Source organism: Telmatherina bonti (genome assembly GCF_933228915.1).
Source record: "Telmatherina bonti genome assembly, chromosome: 16".
In the NCBI taxonomy this organism is placed as follows: domain Eukaryota; kingdom Metazoa; phylum Chordata; class Actinopteri; order Atheriniformes; family Telmatherinidae; genus Telmatherina; species Telmatherina bonti.
The window spans coordinates 7396954-7411953 of NC_136614.1; the positions used below are offsets into that span (position 1 = coordinate 7396954).

Consider the following 15000-nt stretch of genomic DNA (forward strand, 5'->3'; position numbering starts at 1 on the left):
ATCCATCCATCCATCAACCCTATCCATCCATCCATCCATCCATCCGTCAACCCTATCCATCCATCCATCAACCCTATCCATCCATCCATCCATCCGTCAACCCTATCCATCCATCCGTCAACCCTATCCATCCATCCATCAACCCTATCCATCCATCCATCCATCAACCCTATCCATCCATCCATCCATCCATCCGTCAACCCTATCCATCCATCATCCATCCATCCGTCAACCCTATCCATCCATCCATCAACCCTATCCATCCATCCATCCGTCAACCCTATCCATCCATCCATCAACCCTATCCATCCATCCATCAATCCTATCCATCCGTCAACCCTATCCATCCATCCATCAACCCCATCCATCCGTCAACCCTATCCATCCATCCATCCGTCAACCCTATCCATCCATCCTATCCATCCATCAATCCATCCATCAACCCTATCCATCCATCCATCCATCCATCCGTCCATCAACCCTATCCATCCATCCATCCATCAACCCTATCCATCCATCTATCCATCCATCCGTCAACCCTATCCATCCATCCATCCATCCATCAACCCTATCCATCCATCCTATCCATCCATCAATCCATCCATCAACCCTATCCATCCATCAACCCTATCCATCCATCCATCCATCCGTCCATCAACCCTATCCATCCATCCATCCATCCATCAACCCTATCCATCCATCCATCAACCCTATCCATCCATCCATCCATCAACCCTATCCATCCATCCATCTATCCATCCATCCGTCAACCCTATCCATCCATCCATCGACCCTATCCATCCATCCATCCGTCCATCCAATCATCCATCCGTCCATCCATCAATGAATCTTTGTCTTTTATTCAACAGGTTTGGAAAACTTGATCGGAGGACCTCATAGAGACCTGGTCCTGGTCTGATAACGGATCAATATGTATGTACAGCTTCTCCCAAAAACAACTTCACACAGACACTCATTATCGCCATGACGACTGCATCTCCCCTCTACATGTATGTGCCGAGGTTCAGGTTTCGCTCCAGATCCTGGTTTTCACTTGGTTTGTCAGAGTGTGTGTCCATCAAGCTGACATGCAGCTGAACACACACTATGCTTGGTTCAGCATGAAGCTCCCATTGGCCCAGAGAGCCGTCAATCAAACGCTCACATCGCAGATCCTCTACAGCAGGAGAATCCCTCTGTCCCGAGTCTGAAAAACCAACGTTACCTTCTGACGAGAGAGACCCCGGTCTCCGTCTCATCCAGGACCAGCAGAGAACCGCAACCTGCAAACACACAAACACACCGTTGCTTAATTCATAATATCTGCTGTAGAACGGCAGGATGCAGCCGCCGTGCAAAGATCCTGACCCTGGTCCTGATCCAGGTTCTGGTCCTGGTCTAGGTACTGGTCCTGATTCTCATCCTGGTCATAGCCCAGGTCCAGGTCCCTGTCCTGGTCCTGATCCTGGTCCTGGTTCTAGTCCAGGTCTAGGTCCTGGTCCTGGAGCAGGTGCTGAACTCATGTTGTGTGAAACTGGATTTGGTGCCGATAAGGTTGACAGGAATCTGGTTTCCCGTCTCTAATCCTTGGATGCTGGAAACCTGCTGGTGACGGAGTTTCTCCCATCAGAGCAATCGAGGTACAGAACTGCAAACTGGAATGACCTCACATTGCCATGGCAACTAACTGGTTTTTATGGTGACTGTTGATCATGGGCAAAATGCTGTACGTTTCCATGGTAACACAGTTGTTTCCCTGGTAAAACGTCATAGAAATGAAGATTTACTGGCCTTAAATTTACATAAAAGTAAGATTTTTATTTAAACTTAAAGACATTTATTGTCTGTTTTTATGTAAACCTGCCAGTAGAACCAGAACCCTGTTAATCCCAGTCAGCATGCAGACGTGACGTTTCCACGGCAACGTGACGTTTCCATGGAGATGTGACGTTTCCATGGAAACTTGATGTTTCCATGGAGATGTGACGTTTCCATGGAGACGTATTTTTTTCAGCCTCAGCTGTCAGATTCTGAGGATAAAATGATGTAAAATGAATGTATGAATAGATAAAGCAGCATAAAGAGGAACCAGAAGTTTGTAGAAATAACACACATAGATCAGCAGTTACCAACCCTTTTCTCATCTGCACATCATTCTCTCACGTCTGAAACACACACACACACACACACACACACACACACACACACACACACACACACTGTTTCCATGTTTCCGCTGCATCCCAAACGTCTTCTTGGCTTTATTCCAGCCATAGAGGATCATTATTTTCCTGCTTTTCTCATCACTTGTTGATCTTTGGCTGCTCCTGATTGGACGTTACCGTCAGTTTAAGCTCTCTGATTGGTGGAAAGTCTGACAGGAAGTGTCTTCATCATCATGTCCAGGTGAAAATAGAGGTCTCTTAGCAACATGGTAGTGATGGTGATGAAGATGTGATAAATAATGGTGGATTTACCAGTGTTTTACTCCAGAGGGACGGCAGGTCTCTGACAGTTTCTACTTCAGCCTGTCCAGTTTTCAGCCTCCACATTACAACATATTTTTACTGGAGATCTTCTGACTTCGTGGATACAAGAAGCTTCCTGAAGCCATGAACATTTATTTTACTGTGTCCTGAGTGAACATAGATGGAGTCTGGACTCTTCTGCATGTGTGTGTTCACACTGACCAGTTATTCCGTAGTACTGGGAGGCAGCACAGGCCAGTCTGTTGGGGATGAAGGACGACACCTCCACAGCGTAGCCGTGACGGGCCGGACTGCGAAACACCTTCACCATCCCTCCTGCAGAGGTAGAAACCTGCGTTGGAGAGGAGATGCATCGGAGAGAGTTTTAAGCCTGGAGTCCAGCTGGAAGCAACATGGAGAGTCACATCGCATGCTCCTCTGTTTCTTCGTCTCCCATCTGATGACGACTTCTAGTGGAAAGTTTGAGGTTTTCTGAAGAGGCTGAACTTCTAAACTTAGCTCTCTGTTTGAGTGACTTTCTGGTGGAAAATATGACTGAGACACAGTCAGGATGTTCCAGTAAGACCCACACAGGACTCTTTATGTTTCCCTTCATGTGTCAGAAACTACATCTTACATAAACTTCAGGTTCAGGGAGTTTTTCTGGGAAGCAGACCTGATTTTTATTTTTATTTTTAATAAAATGTCTTTTCATTTTATTTGAATGCTTCTCCTTAAAGATCACATGCAGGATTCTATTCACTGGTCTAAAGCAGGTCTGAGGGGATCGGCTTTTATTCTGGTTTTATTCTGATTTTATTTCTGTGTTTATTTTGGTTTTATTTCTGGTTTTATCCTGGTTTTACTTCTAGTTTTATCCTGGTTTTACTTCTAGTTTTATCCTGGTTTTACTTCTGGTTTTATCCTGGTTTTATTTCTGGTTTTATTCTAGTTTTATCCTGGTTTCATTCTGGTTTTCTCCCGGTTTAATTTCTGCTTTTATTAAGGTTTTATTTCTGGTTTTAATTCAGGTTTTATTCTGGTTTCTTTCACAAAGCAGAAGAAAGGTTGCAAATAAGCAGCTGGTGAAAAATGAACCCTAAAATGTTTCCATTTAGCTGTAATTTTATTTCCAAACATGTAAAATAAAAAACAGATATAAAACCTGGTTTTAACTAATATTTCTCAACATCAGAAAATTAAAATGTGACATGAAAATGTTCAACATTACCGAGCAGTCGCGTTAAGCAGAGAAGGCAGACAGAAACTTTCAACGTTCAGGGGCTAAAATGAGCAGAAAACTGGTCAGAAATTCTTCTTATGAGGCGTTTCTCCACATTTTCAGCTCCTCTCCTCTCACTTCCGTGTTTTGGTCACATGACTCGATTACCCGGATGAGACGTGTCATGTTTACAGACAGCCACCAGAGGGCGACATTTCTCCTGAAATCTGACCACTAACCAGCTGAGACACGGGGAACATTGGTCTTTTAATGTTTGTTTATAAATAAATAAATAAATAAATGAATAAATAAATAAATAAATGAATAAAGAAAGAAAGAAAAATGAACTCAGTGGAGAAGCTGGACCTTCATTCATAATGTGGGCTAGACCAGGCCAGTGAAACGTCCTCCTGGAGGACGCTAAAGGTTCCAGGATCATTCAGACGCTGTCGGTCTGAAGTGGAACTGAAGGATTTAATTTATTCACCCTTACTGACAAACACACAGACTTAGTGAAAGGAAATTTAAACAAAGTAACACAAACAAACATATTTATTATTCCAGAGGGATTTTCTAATTTGTGTTGTTAATTTTCTTCTTCAGTTATAAATAATAAAACGTCTCTAAAACATCAGGAGAAGAAAAGGGATTGCTGTGGAAGGCATGTAGACGTGGCTGGTGCTGATGAAGTTGTGGAAAGATCCGCAGCTTGTTTCTGCAGTCCTGAGACGACGTGCTGATCCTCTCTGCTCTCTGTCTGCTCTGGTTGTTCTGCTGAAGACCAGCAGGAAGCAGCAGAGAGCTTTCAGACGCTGCAGCATCTCATTTGGAAAGCTGGACACATGCAGCGCAGCATCATGGTGATGCTGATTTCTCCCTGGCAAACATTCGGCTCTCACACACATCCACTTCTCTTTACTGTCACATTCAGACCTTCAGGAGGAAAAGTCAGGATGGCTCTCTGTGTGCAGCGTTCCACCTGCTGGAACGGGATCATCTCTGATGTTCCAGTCACACTGGGCATGTTTTCCTGCAGCTCCAGCAGGACGTGAAGCGTCTCCACCTTCCGAGGAGCTGAAGCCTTCATGGCAACGGCAGCATCCGATGCTGGAGGAGCTTCCTGAGCTGCTCTCTGCTGATGAAAAGTTTTCGGCTGGTCCACGTGGCGCAGCTCAACCACACAGTTATTGGATGAGTTGTTGGAGAGCCGCAGAAGCTTTCATGCTCTGATGTTTCAGACTGCCGAGGCACACAGAGCAGACAGGTTTCCTTGTGAAGCTTTTCCAGAACCAGAACTTTAGTCTTCCTCCTTCGCTCGACCCAGTTTGATGAGGATTCTTTGGCTTTTCTCTCCTCAGAGGTTCAGCTCAGCTTTCTAGACTGGATCCATGCAAGCATTCAGTTCATCTGTAAAACTGGTGGAAATATTCCAGTTGTGTCGGATTTCATCCAGCTGCATCGTCTTCTGCTTCATATTCACATCTTTTCCTCATCATTCCTTCTTTTTGCCTAAAGATGTCCTTCTTTGTCAGTCTCAGTGTTTAACTCAGGGACAATGGAGATGATGTGTTATCAGTCTGCAGCACATGGATGGAACCAGGGTGGACGTGCAGAATCAGGACGGGTCGGGCTGCACAACCCAGCTCCACTGACTTCCAGTTAGAAAATGTGCAGAATCCCCGTCAGAGCCTCAAAGTCAACATCACACTGAAAAGGAAGAACATTCAGAGGAAACCAAGATGTCGCATCAGTCTTATTCATGTCAAATATTTAAATGAACTCCATTAACCCTTAAAATGCTGTGACGTGGTTTTATGGTTTATATGTAGCATCACATGGAGGATTTAAATTCTCTGACTGTATTACGAAACAACAAGGAGCCAGAAATGCTTAAATAAACCGTAGAAAGAAACTGAGCGAAAGAGCTGCTGATCATCTGTCAGCAGACTGGAGGGAGAAGAAGTCATGCTGGAAGAAGGTGAAACTAGAAAACAGGTAGCTGAACCCAGGTGGGCTGAACTAGACTGGGGAGCGTAGACCTGCAGAGCAGGAACAGAAACCATGATCCAGTCAGCATGAACACATGACGTTTCCATGCAGACGTGACGTTTCCGTGGAGACGTGATGTTTCCATGGAGACGTGATGCTTCCATGCAGATGTGATGTTTCCATGCAGACGTGACGTTTCCATGCAGACGTGACGTTTCCATGCAGACGTGATGTTTCCATGCACACGTGACGTTTCCATGCACACGTGATGTTTCCATGCAGACGTGACGTTTCCATGCACACGTGACGTTTCCATGCACACGTGATGTTTCCATGCAGACGTGATGTTTCCTTGCAGACGTGATGTTTCCATGCAGACGTGATGTTTCCTTGCAGACGTGATGTTTCCATGCAGACGTGATGTTTCCTTGCAGACGTGATGTTTCCATGCAGACGTGATGTTTCCTTGCAGACGTGATGTTTCCATACAGACATGATGTTTCCTTGCAGACGTGATGTTTTCATGCAGACGTGATGTTTCCATGCAGACGTGATGTTTCCATGGAGACGTGATGTTTCCATGGAGACGTTATGTTTCCATGCAGACGTGATGTTTCCATGGAGACGTGATGTTTCCATGCAGACGTGATGTTTCCATGGAGACGTGATGTTTCCATGCAGACGTGATGTTTCCATGCAGACGTGATGTTTCCATGCAGACGTGATGGTTCCATGCAGATGTGACGTTTCCATGCAGACGTGATGTTTCCATGGAGACGTGATGTTTCCATGCAGACGTGATGTTTCCATGCAGATGTGACGTTTCCGTGCAGACGTGACGTTTCCGTGCAGACGTGATGTTTCCGTGCAGACGTGATGTTTCCGTGCAGACGTGATGTTTCCGTGCAGACGTGATGTTTCCGTGCAGACGTGATGTTTCCGTGCAGACGTGATGTTTCAGCCTCAACAGTCAGATTATGAGGCTAAAATGATGTAATATAAATGTATGAACCGATGTAGCAGCATAAAGAGCAACCAGACAATCATTATGTTTCTGCTTTTCTCATCGCTTGCTGATCTTTGGCTGCTCCTGATTGGACATTACCTTCATTTCAGGCATGTGCTGAGAGCTGTAAGGTTAGGCATACAGGCAGCAAATTGCGCAAGCAGGTAAGTTCCTTCTTAATTTGACAAAATCAAGATCCTAATACTCCATTAAAAAGTGCCCAGCTTGCTGAATGATTCAGCAGCCCTCAGACTGTTTGACTTTTTGGGCCATGAGAACCAGAAGTATTAGTTGACATGAACTGTGCCTTCAGGAGAGGGCGTGGCCTTGATTGTAATGCAGCAAAAGGTGAGTTATGCGGCTTCTGGCCACCAGGAGGTGCTGTTGAGTAATTTTAATGAGCAGCTTTTTCCACCAACGATTTTCTCTTTCTCGGCTGTTTAGCAGGAGGAGGCAAATAAACCGAGCCGGGTCGGGAAATCCTTCCTGCATTTTCTCAGCTGTGTTTGCCTTCCGAGTTTCTTCTTCACTACTTTGCATTTTCATCATAACACGCTGTTTATATGCAGGGTGTGGCTATCAGGTATGTGCTGCTGGAGGGGGAGGAGGGGAGCCGGGAGAAGAAGCTCACGAAATATAAGAAATGAACAACTCCATTTGGGTCCGAACGTTTGGATTGGTCAGAGTTTTTACAGATTTACAGTAAACTGAGGGGTCTAACTAGATTTCTTATTGTTCATGATTACAGAATGTATAGACTACTATCAGGACGAGGAACACTTCACCCAGAGGAACACGTCTCTCAGCTATATTAGCTTCTACAGCTACTATAGCTTTCATTTGAGTCAGGTGTGTTGTAGCAGGGAACCTTAAACACTTAAAGGACTGCAGCCCTCCCGGTGGAGAGTGTCTGAATAAAGTTTTGCCTGGATTGTAAACCTTCTGGAAAACAGATTTCTACTCTGCCGTTCCTGAAAGTCACGATGACAGCCTTCAGCAGCGCCGGCAAGCTTGTGGAGTTTTAAGGGTTAATATTGCTTTAATGCTTTTTAATGAGAAGGTTTGAGCCTCTCTACTCCACACCTCATCTCCAACCTTGATGCAATCTGTCCAAACAAGTCATTTCTCCTTCATGTTGAGAGCCAGTCAGTCTCTGACCTCCCGCTGCATCTGGAGAACTCCTCCGTCAGACGTTACTGGTGCGTGAACTGGTGAAGAGGCGGAGCAGCCTGGAGTCTGAGCAGGAGAGTTTGCATCTTTCACTCTGGGTGGCAGCTTCTTTTCATCTCCTTAAACCTCATTAATCCCGATGTGCCATCACACAGCAGGATTTTTACACGTTCTCCTTGCCTGTCAAACGAGGCGTACTTGGAATAAATCCCTGCAATGAAGCTGATGGAAATGTGACCCCAGGCTGATCCGTGGCTGTTTGCTTTTTCCAAATTAGTTTTCAGACTTGAAATAAGAGTGTAGTCTCTCTGAGTGTCTGGACGTTTAAATGAAGAGATCCACCATCTTTAAACTGCATGTAGATGCTTCCCTTCTCCAACACACCCGCTGAAGTCCTTATTCTGCATGACCTGCGGAGGCCTGCGAACGAGATTTTCATTTCATTCAGGTGTGTTGGAGAAAAGTTCCTAATCCGTCAGTCTTCCTGGTTCTGGTTCTGATGGAGGATTTTAAGGACGTAAACGTAGCAGGTTGCATGAAAAGGCAGCTTTCTAAGCATGGAAGACAAATAGAAGTTAGAATATACAAAAATAAAAAAGACTAGTTACCAGTAATAGTTGGGAACAGAAGAAAAACCTGCACATGATGGTCTGAGCTGCAGGAGGTCTGAGATGTACCCTGGTTCTGCTCTGCTGACAGGGAGGTGGTGCAAGGCGAGACTGGTTCTACCTTTCCACTGCTCGGGAGAACTGGATCAGCTGCAGATGTCTGCTGGTAAATAAACACACAAACCACTTTTACACATCCTGAAACATTCTTTAGATGATCGTTACATCGACTGTTGGGAATTTCAGTTGTTATAATATTTTCAGTTCATATTATGATCATCTTTTATTAATCTGACATTGATATTCTTCATTAATCCTCATGTACAAGTTAAAAGTTTTCCTCTGTGTGCTGTTTGGATAAGCAGGACATTCCAGTGACGTGCAACGTCAGAGTGGTCTGACCAAATTTGATAAACATTCGGTTCCTATCAGAATGGTATCTTTAAGAAGAGCACACATACGCATTGTCCTATCAGGACATCCGCATTGGACTTTTGAACCAAGCAAACCCCCCCCCCCCCCCCCCCACACACACACACACACACAGAATTGTATCAACTTGTATGAATGTCACGTGGTATCTTTCAATAATTGGCTCGGAGGTTTTTTGAAGCTCAGGCTTCTGAGATGAGCCTCCTTGCAAGTTGAACAAGATCGTCTCGTCTGGCTTCCTCCTTATTTAATGATAATTATGTTAAGATGTTAAGGGTTTAAACTTAACATAGAAGGAAATCCAAACTTCCCACATTTTCCAGCTGTTTGTACAACTTATGAAGAAGTGGCTAAAAACGGTTGGGCAGCTGAACGCTGTGCTTAGGTCAGAGAACTTGCACTTCACAGACGACAAGCTGAATAGAATTATATAGAAAATGATAACTTTATTAACTTTTATAATTGTTATGATCAATTTTGCCCTGAAAGATCCATGCCTCTTTTGTTTTGGCAAATGTTGTCCCCTCCATTTAACTGGCAAACTCCTCGTCATCACTCCTCTGTGATGATGAAGAACCGGACCTACGGACTTACATGTACAGACCCGCAAAACCGATGCAGACTTTTGATTAGATTTGTACTGATTCCACATACATATAGGGAGATATATGTTACAAAATGCGTTTCTGTCCTCGCTCCTCAGTCTGTCTGGGTTGGACCTGTGACTGTTGCAGAATAACAGCAGCCCAACAAGTCAGGAAGACGAGGAAGAGCCACAAGCAGCAAAGGGAGGAAGCTGCAGAGGATGGATATTTTGAAAAAAACTGGAGCTTTTAATGATGAGAAAAGTCCTCCATTTTGTCAGTCTATATTCTAAATAAACCAAACTTCTAATGCCTGGATATCCACTGGCTATTGTCCTAAGACAACCAATTAAGAGGCAGCTTGTGTCACTGCAGACCATAGGTACATGTAAAAACCTTCCATCAGTACTGTGATGAAGGTTTTCTTTGAGCAGCAACCAGAACACCTGAAATGCTTGAAGACTGGGCTGTCCTGTGGATGGAAACTCCTGGGAGTCATGTAGGAGGGATGTAGGTAGGATGTAGGAGGGATGTAGGTGGGATGTAGGTAGGATGTAGGAGAGATGTAGGAGGGAGGTAGGTATGATGTAGGAGGGATATAAGTAGGATGGAGTAGAGATGTAGGTTGGGTGTAGGAGGGAGGTAGGTATGATGTAGGAGGGATGTAGGTAGGATGTAGGAGGGATGTAGGTAAGATGTAGGAGGGATGTAGGTAGGATGTAGGAGGGAGGTAGGTATGCTGCAGGAGGGATGTACGTAGGATATAGGAGGGATGTCGGTAGGATGTAGGAGGGATGTAGGTAGGATGTAGGGGGGATGTAGGTAGGATGTAGGAGGGATGTAGGAGGGATGTAGGTAGGATGTAGGAGAGATGTTGGTATGATGTAGGAGGGATGTAGGTAGGATGTAGGAGGGATGTAGGTAGGATGTAGGAGGTATGTAGGATGTAAGAGGGTGTATGTAGGATGTAGGAGGGATGTAGCATGTAGGAGGGGTGTATTTAGGATGTAGGATGTATGTAGGATGTAGGAGGGGGGTATGTAGGATGTAGCAGGGGTATATGTAGGATTTATGTAGGATGTAGGAGGGATGTAGGTAGGATGTAGGTAGAACATAGGAGGGATGTAGGAGGGATGTATATAGGATGTAGGTAGGATGTAGGAGGGATGTAGGACGGATGTAGGAGAGATGTATATAGGATGTAAGTAGGATGTAGGTAGGATGTAGGAGGGATGTAGGAGGGATGTAGGCAGGATGTAGAAAGGATGTAGGATGTAGGAGGGATGTTTGTAGGAGGTATGTAGGATGTAGGAGGGATGTATGTAGGATGTAGGAGGTATGTAGGATGTAGGAGTGGGGTATGTAGGATGTAGGAGGTATGTAGGATGTAGGAGGGGTGTATGTAGGATGTAGGAGGGGTGTATGTAGGATTTATGTAGATGTAGGAGGTATGTAGGATGTAGGAGGAGTGTATGTAGGAGTTATGTAGGATGTAGGAGGTATGTAGGATGCAGGGGGGATGTAGGATGTAGGAGGTATGTATGATGTAGTAGGTATATAGGATGTAGGAGGGCTGTATGTAGGATGCAGGGGGGATGTAGGAGGTATGTAGGATGTAGGAGTGGGATATGTAGGATGTAGGAGGTATGTAGGATGTAGGAGGGGTGTATGTAGGATGTAGGAGGGGTGTATGTAGGATTTATGTAGATGTAGGAGGTATGTAGGATGTAGGAGGAGTGTATGTAGGAGTTATGTAGGATGTAGGAGGTATGTAGGATGCAGGGGGGATGTAGGATGTAGGAGGTATGTATGATGTAGTAGGTATATAGGATGTAGGAGGGCTGTATGTAGGATGCAGGGGGGATGTAGGATGTAGGAGGTATGTAGGATGTAGGATGTATGTAGGATGTAGGAGGGGTGTATGGAGGATTTATGTAGGATGTAGGATGTATGTAGGATGTAGGAGGGGTGTTGGTAGGATGTAGGTAGGATGTAGGAGGGATGTAGGAGGGATGTAGGATGTAGAAGGGATGTAGGAGGGGTGTATGTAGGATGCAGGGGGGATGTAGGATGTAGGAGGTATGTAGGATGTAGGGGGGATGTAGGATGCAGGAGGGATGTAGGATGTAGGAGGGATGTAGTATGTAGGAGGTATGTAAGATGTAGGAGGGATGTAGAATGTAGGAGGGATGAAGGATGTAGGAGGGGTGTATGTAGGATGTAGGATGGGTGTAGGTAGGATGTAGGAGGGATGTAGGTAATATGGAGGAGATATGTAGGATGGATGTAGGTAGGATGGAGGAGAGATGTATTGTGGATGTAGGTAGGATGTAGGAGGGATGTAGGAGGGATGTAGGTAGGATGTAGGAGGGATGTAGGAGGGATGTAGGTAGGATGTAGGAGGGATGTAGGAGGGAGGTAGGTATGATGTAGGAGGGATGTAGGATGGATGTAGGTAGGATGTAGGAGGGATGTAGGAGGGATGTAGGTAGGATGTAGGAGGGATGTAGGTAGGATGGAGGAAAGATGTAGGAGGGGTGTATGTAGGATGTAGGAGGGGTGTTGGTAGGATGTAGGTAGGATGTAGGAGGGATGTAGGAGGGATGTAGGAGGGGTGTAGGAGGGATGTAGGATGTAGGAGGGGTGTAGGTAGGATGTAGGAGGGATGTAGGAGGGATGTAGGAGGGATGTAGGATGTAGGACGGGTGTAGGTAGGATGTAGGTAGGATGTAGGAGGGGTGTATGTAGGATGTAGGAGGGGTGTTGGTAGGATGTAGGTAGGATGTAGGAGGGATGTAGGAGGGATGTAGGAGGGGTGTAGGAGGGATGTAGGATGTAGGAGGGGTGTAGGTAGGATGTAGGTAGGATGTAGGAGGGGTGTATGTAGGATGTAGGAGGGGTGTTGGTAGGATGTAGGTAGGATGTAGGAGGGATGTAGGAGGGATGTAGGAGGGATGTAGGATGTAGGTAAGATGTAGGAGGGATGTAGGAGGGATGTAGGTAGGATGTAGGAGGGATGTAGGAGGGATGTAGGAGGGATGTAGGTAGGATGGAGGAGAGATGTAGGATGGATGTAGGTAGGATGTAGGAGGGATGTAGGAGGGATGTAGGTAGGATGTAGGAGGGATGTAGGAGGGATGTAGGTAGGATGTAGGAGGGATGTAGTTAGGATGTAGGAGGGATGTAGGAGGGATGTAGGTAGGATGTAGGAGGGATGTAGGTAGGATGGAGGAAAGATGTAGGAGGGGTGTATGTAGGATGTAGAAGGGGTGTAGGTAGGATGTAGGTATGATGTAGGAGGGGTGTAGGAGGGATGTAGGAGGGGTGTAGGAGGGATGTAGGATGTAGGACGGGTGTAGGTAGGCTTTAGGTAAGATGTAGGAGGGGTGTAGGAGGGATGTAGGAGGGGTGTAGGATGGATGTGGGATATAGGAGGGGTGTAGGTAGGATGTTGGTAGGATGTAGGAGGGGTGTAGGTAAGATGTAGGTAAGATGTAGGAGGGGTGTAGGAGGAATGTAGGATATAGGAGGGGTGTAGGAGGAATGTAGGATGTAGGACGGTGTAGGTAGGATGTAGGTAGGATGTAGGAGGGGTGTAGGAGGAATGTAGGATGTAGGACGGTGTAGGTAGGATGTAGGTAGGATGTAGGAGGGGTGTAGGTAGGATGTTGGTAGGATGTAGGAGGGGTGTAGGTAAGATGTAGGTAAGATGTAGGAGGGGTGTAGGAGGAATGTAGGATGTAGGACGGTGTAGGTAGGATGTAGGTAGGATGTAGGAGGGGTGTAGGAGGAATGTAGGATGTAGGACGGTGTAGGTAGGATGTAGGTAGGATGTAGGAGGGGTGTAGGAGGAATGTAGGATGTAGGACGGTGTAGGTAGGATGTAGGTAGGATGTAGGAGGGGTGTAGGAGGAATGTAGGATGTAGGACGGTGTAGGTAGGATGTAGGTAGGATGTAGGAGGGGTGTAGGAGGGATGTAGGATGTAGGAGACGAGGGACACTGAGCAGATGATTTTTCGCAGCGATGAGTGAAATTCGTCTCTCTAAGTTTCCCTCCCGGTCGGATCCAGGCCATTCATGATGTGACATGAATCCTTTCGCTCCCTCTCAGCATCTTCCTGCAAGATGTGACTTTATTTTCTCCACTGCTTAAATGATAAATAAGTCAGGAGCCGTCCTGCGGACAGCTGCACCACAATTGACTTGCCTGTCTTTCAGAGCTTCACATAGATTCCCTTTAGTCGGTTATTGATTAGGTCTTTATCGGGGAGGAACCTCCGGGATTATCCAGATCCTGATGGACTGTCGAGCCGATAACTGCTGCATCAGTCAGTTTCACAGCTCTCTGACTGCGTGTCGCTTGGTTCGACCAAACCGGAGCATGAAAGATCAGACCAGACATCGGCCATCAGTACTAAGACTTATGGTTTCCGTGGAAACAGAAAGCATTCCTGTGTGCAGGTTAGCAAAGCTGATGTAGGAGGAACTGCAGGCACCTGTTGATGAGTGAGACTGGGACAGAATGGGAGTCTGAGCAGCAGCGACATTCCCACATTTCCCATCTGGACGTGAACAATTCAGGAAAACCCGGAATAAGCAGGAATTCTACACATTGTGTTGAAATGACTTCAGGGCTGCAGAGAGCAGGAAGTGGTGCTCCTTTCACAGACTATTTGGTTGCTATGGCGATAGAGGAGAGCAGAAAGGGTTTTTATGGTCATTGTTTCCAGGTAACTGCACAAACTGTTCGTCTTATTTACAGGATAAATAAAATTGGGAAAATGGGAATGTTGGTTGATACGACCCCAGAGACATCTGCTGATTGGCTCGTCCTTTCCTTTCCACCATTCATTCATCCTCTTTGCCACATCCCAGCTCTGTCTCATCCATCTTCATATCGTTCACCTGTGAAACACGGAGAAGTCCAGGGTTTAGGATAACTGTCTGTAAGCAAATCTGTGGAGAAAGCGGTGTAAAAAAGACCAAGTTTAACGTTCTGGGACCAAACTTTGGCTCTGAAAGGAATCAGCTGGGGGTGGAGGAGGATTAGGTTTCATTTAAAGCCATCTGGAGCTCAGTCTAACCTTTTAATGACCTAAATCCACCATCTTATTCTGTTCTTGGCAGAGAAATAGGATCCCTTCGGAATACTGATAAACTTCCATCTGTCTTTTTGGCAGTTTTACTGAACAACGGCTCAGTTTCTGCTCCGATAACCATGATGAGTTTTGCCTTCATCCTCATAACTTATAACTTACAGGCACAGAAACCAGAAGAATAAGATATCAATGAATCTCATGAATAATGAAAATTGTAAAAAAAACAACAAAAAAAACATCACAAGATCCACCTGGTTGTGACGCCTTAATTCATCCAAAACGTCCCAAACAAATTCTTCCATGTTGACATGAAACATCACACAGGTGCTGCAAATCTCCTGTTCCACCAAGCGGCAACCTCAATTAGGTAAAAGTGAAGCAGATGAGGAAGTGCACAAAACTGCAGTTCCCCCTTCATCCA

At 45.6% G+C, this 15000-nt stretch overlaps 1 protein-coding gene across 1 annotated transcript in view; it reads right to left on the bottom strand.

Annotated features, from left to right (window-relative positions):
• The window catches only part of pex7 (peroxisomal biogenesis factor 7), a 99433-nt gene extending 95594 nt beyond the window's left edge, over positions 1-3839 (bottom strand). The window contains exons 1-3 of the mRNA XM_079255757.1: positions 3700-3839; positions 2691-2820; positions 1226-1283 (exon numbers count right to left, since the gene is read on the bottom strand). Of these exons, the coding sequence (XP_079111883.1) occupies positions 1226-1283; positions 2691-2799 (167 nt within the window). The 5' untranslated portion in view covers positions 2800-2820; positions 3700-3839. The remainder of the gene's footprint in view (positions 1-1225; positions 1284-2690; positions 2821-3699) is intronic.
• Positions 3840-15000: the final 11161 nt, after the last annotated feature.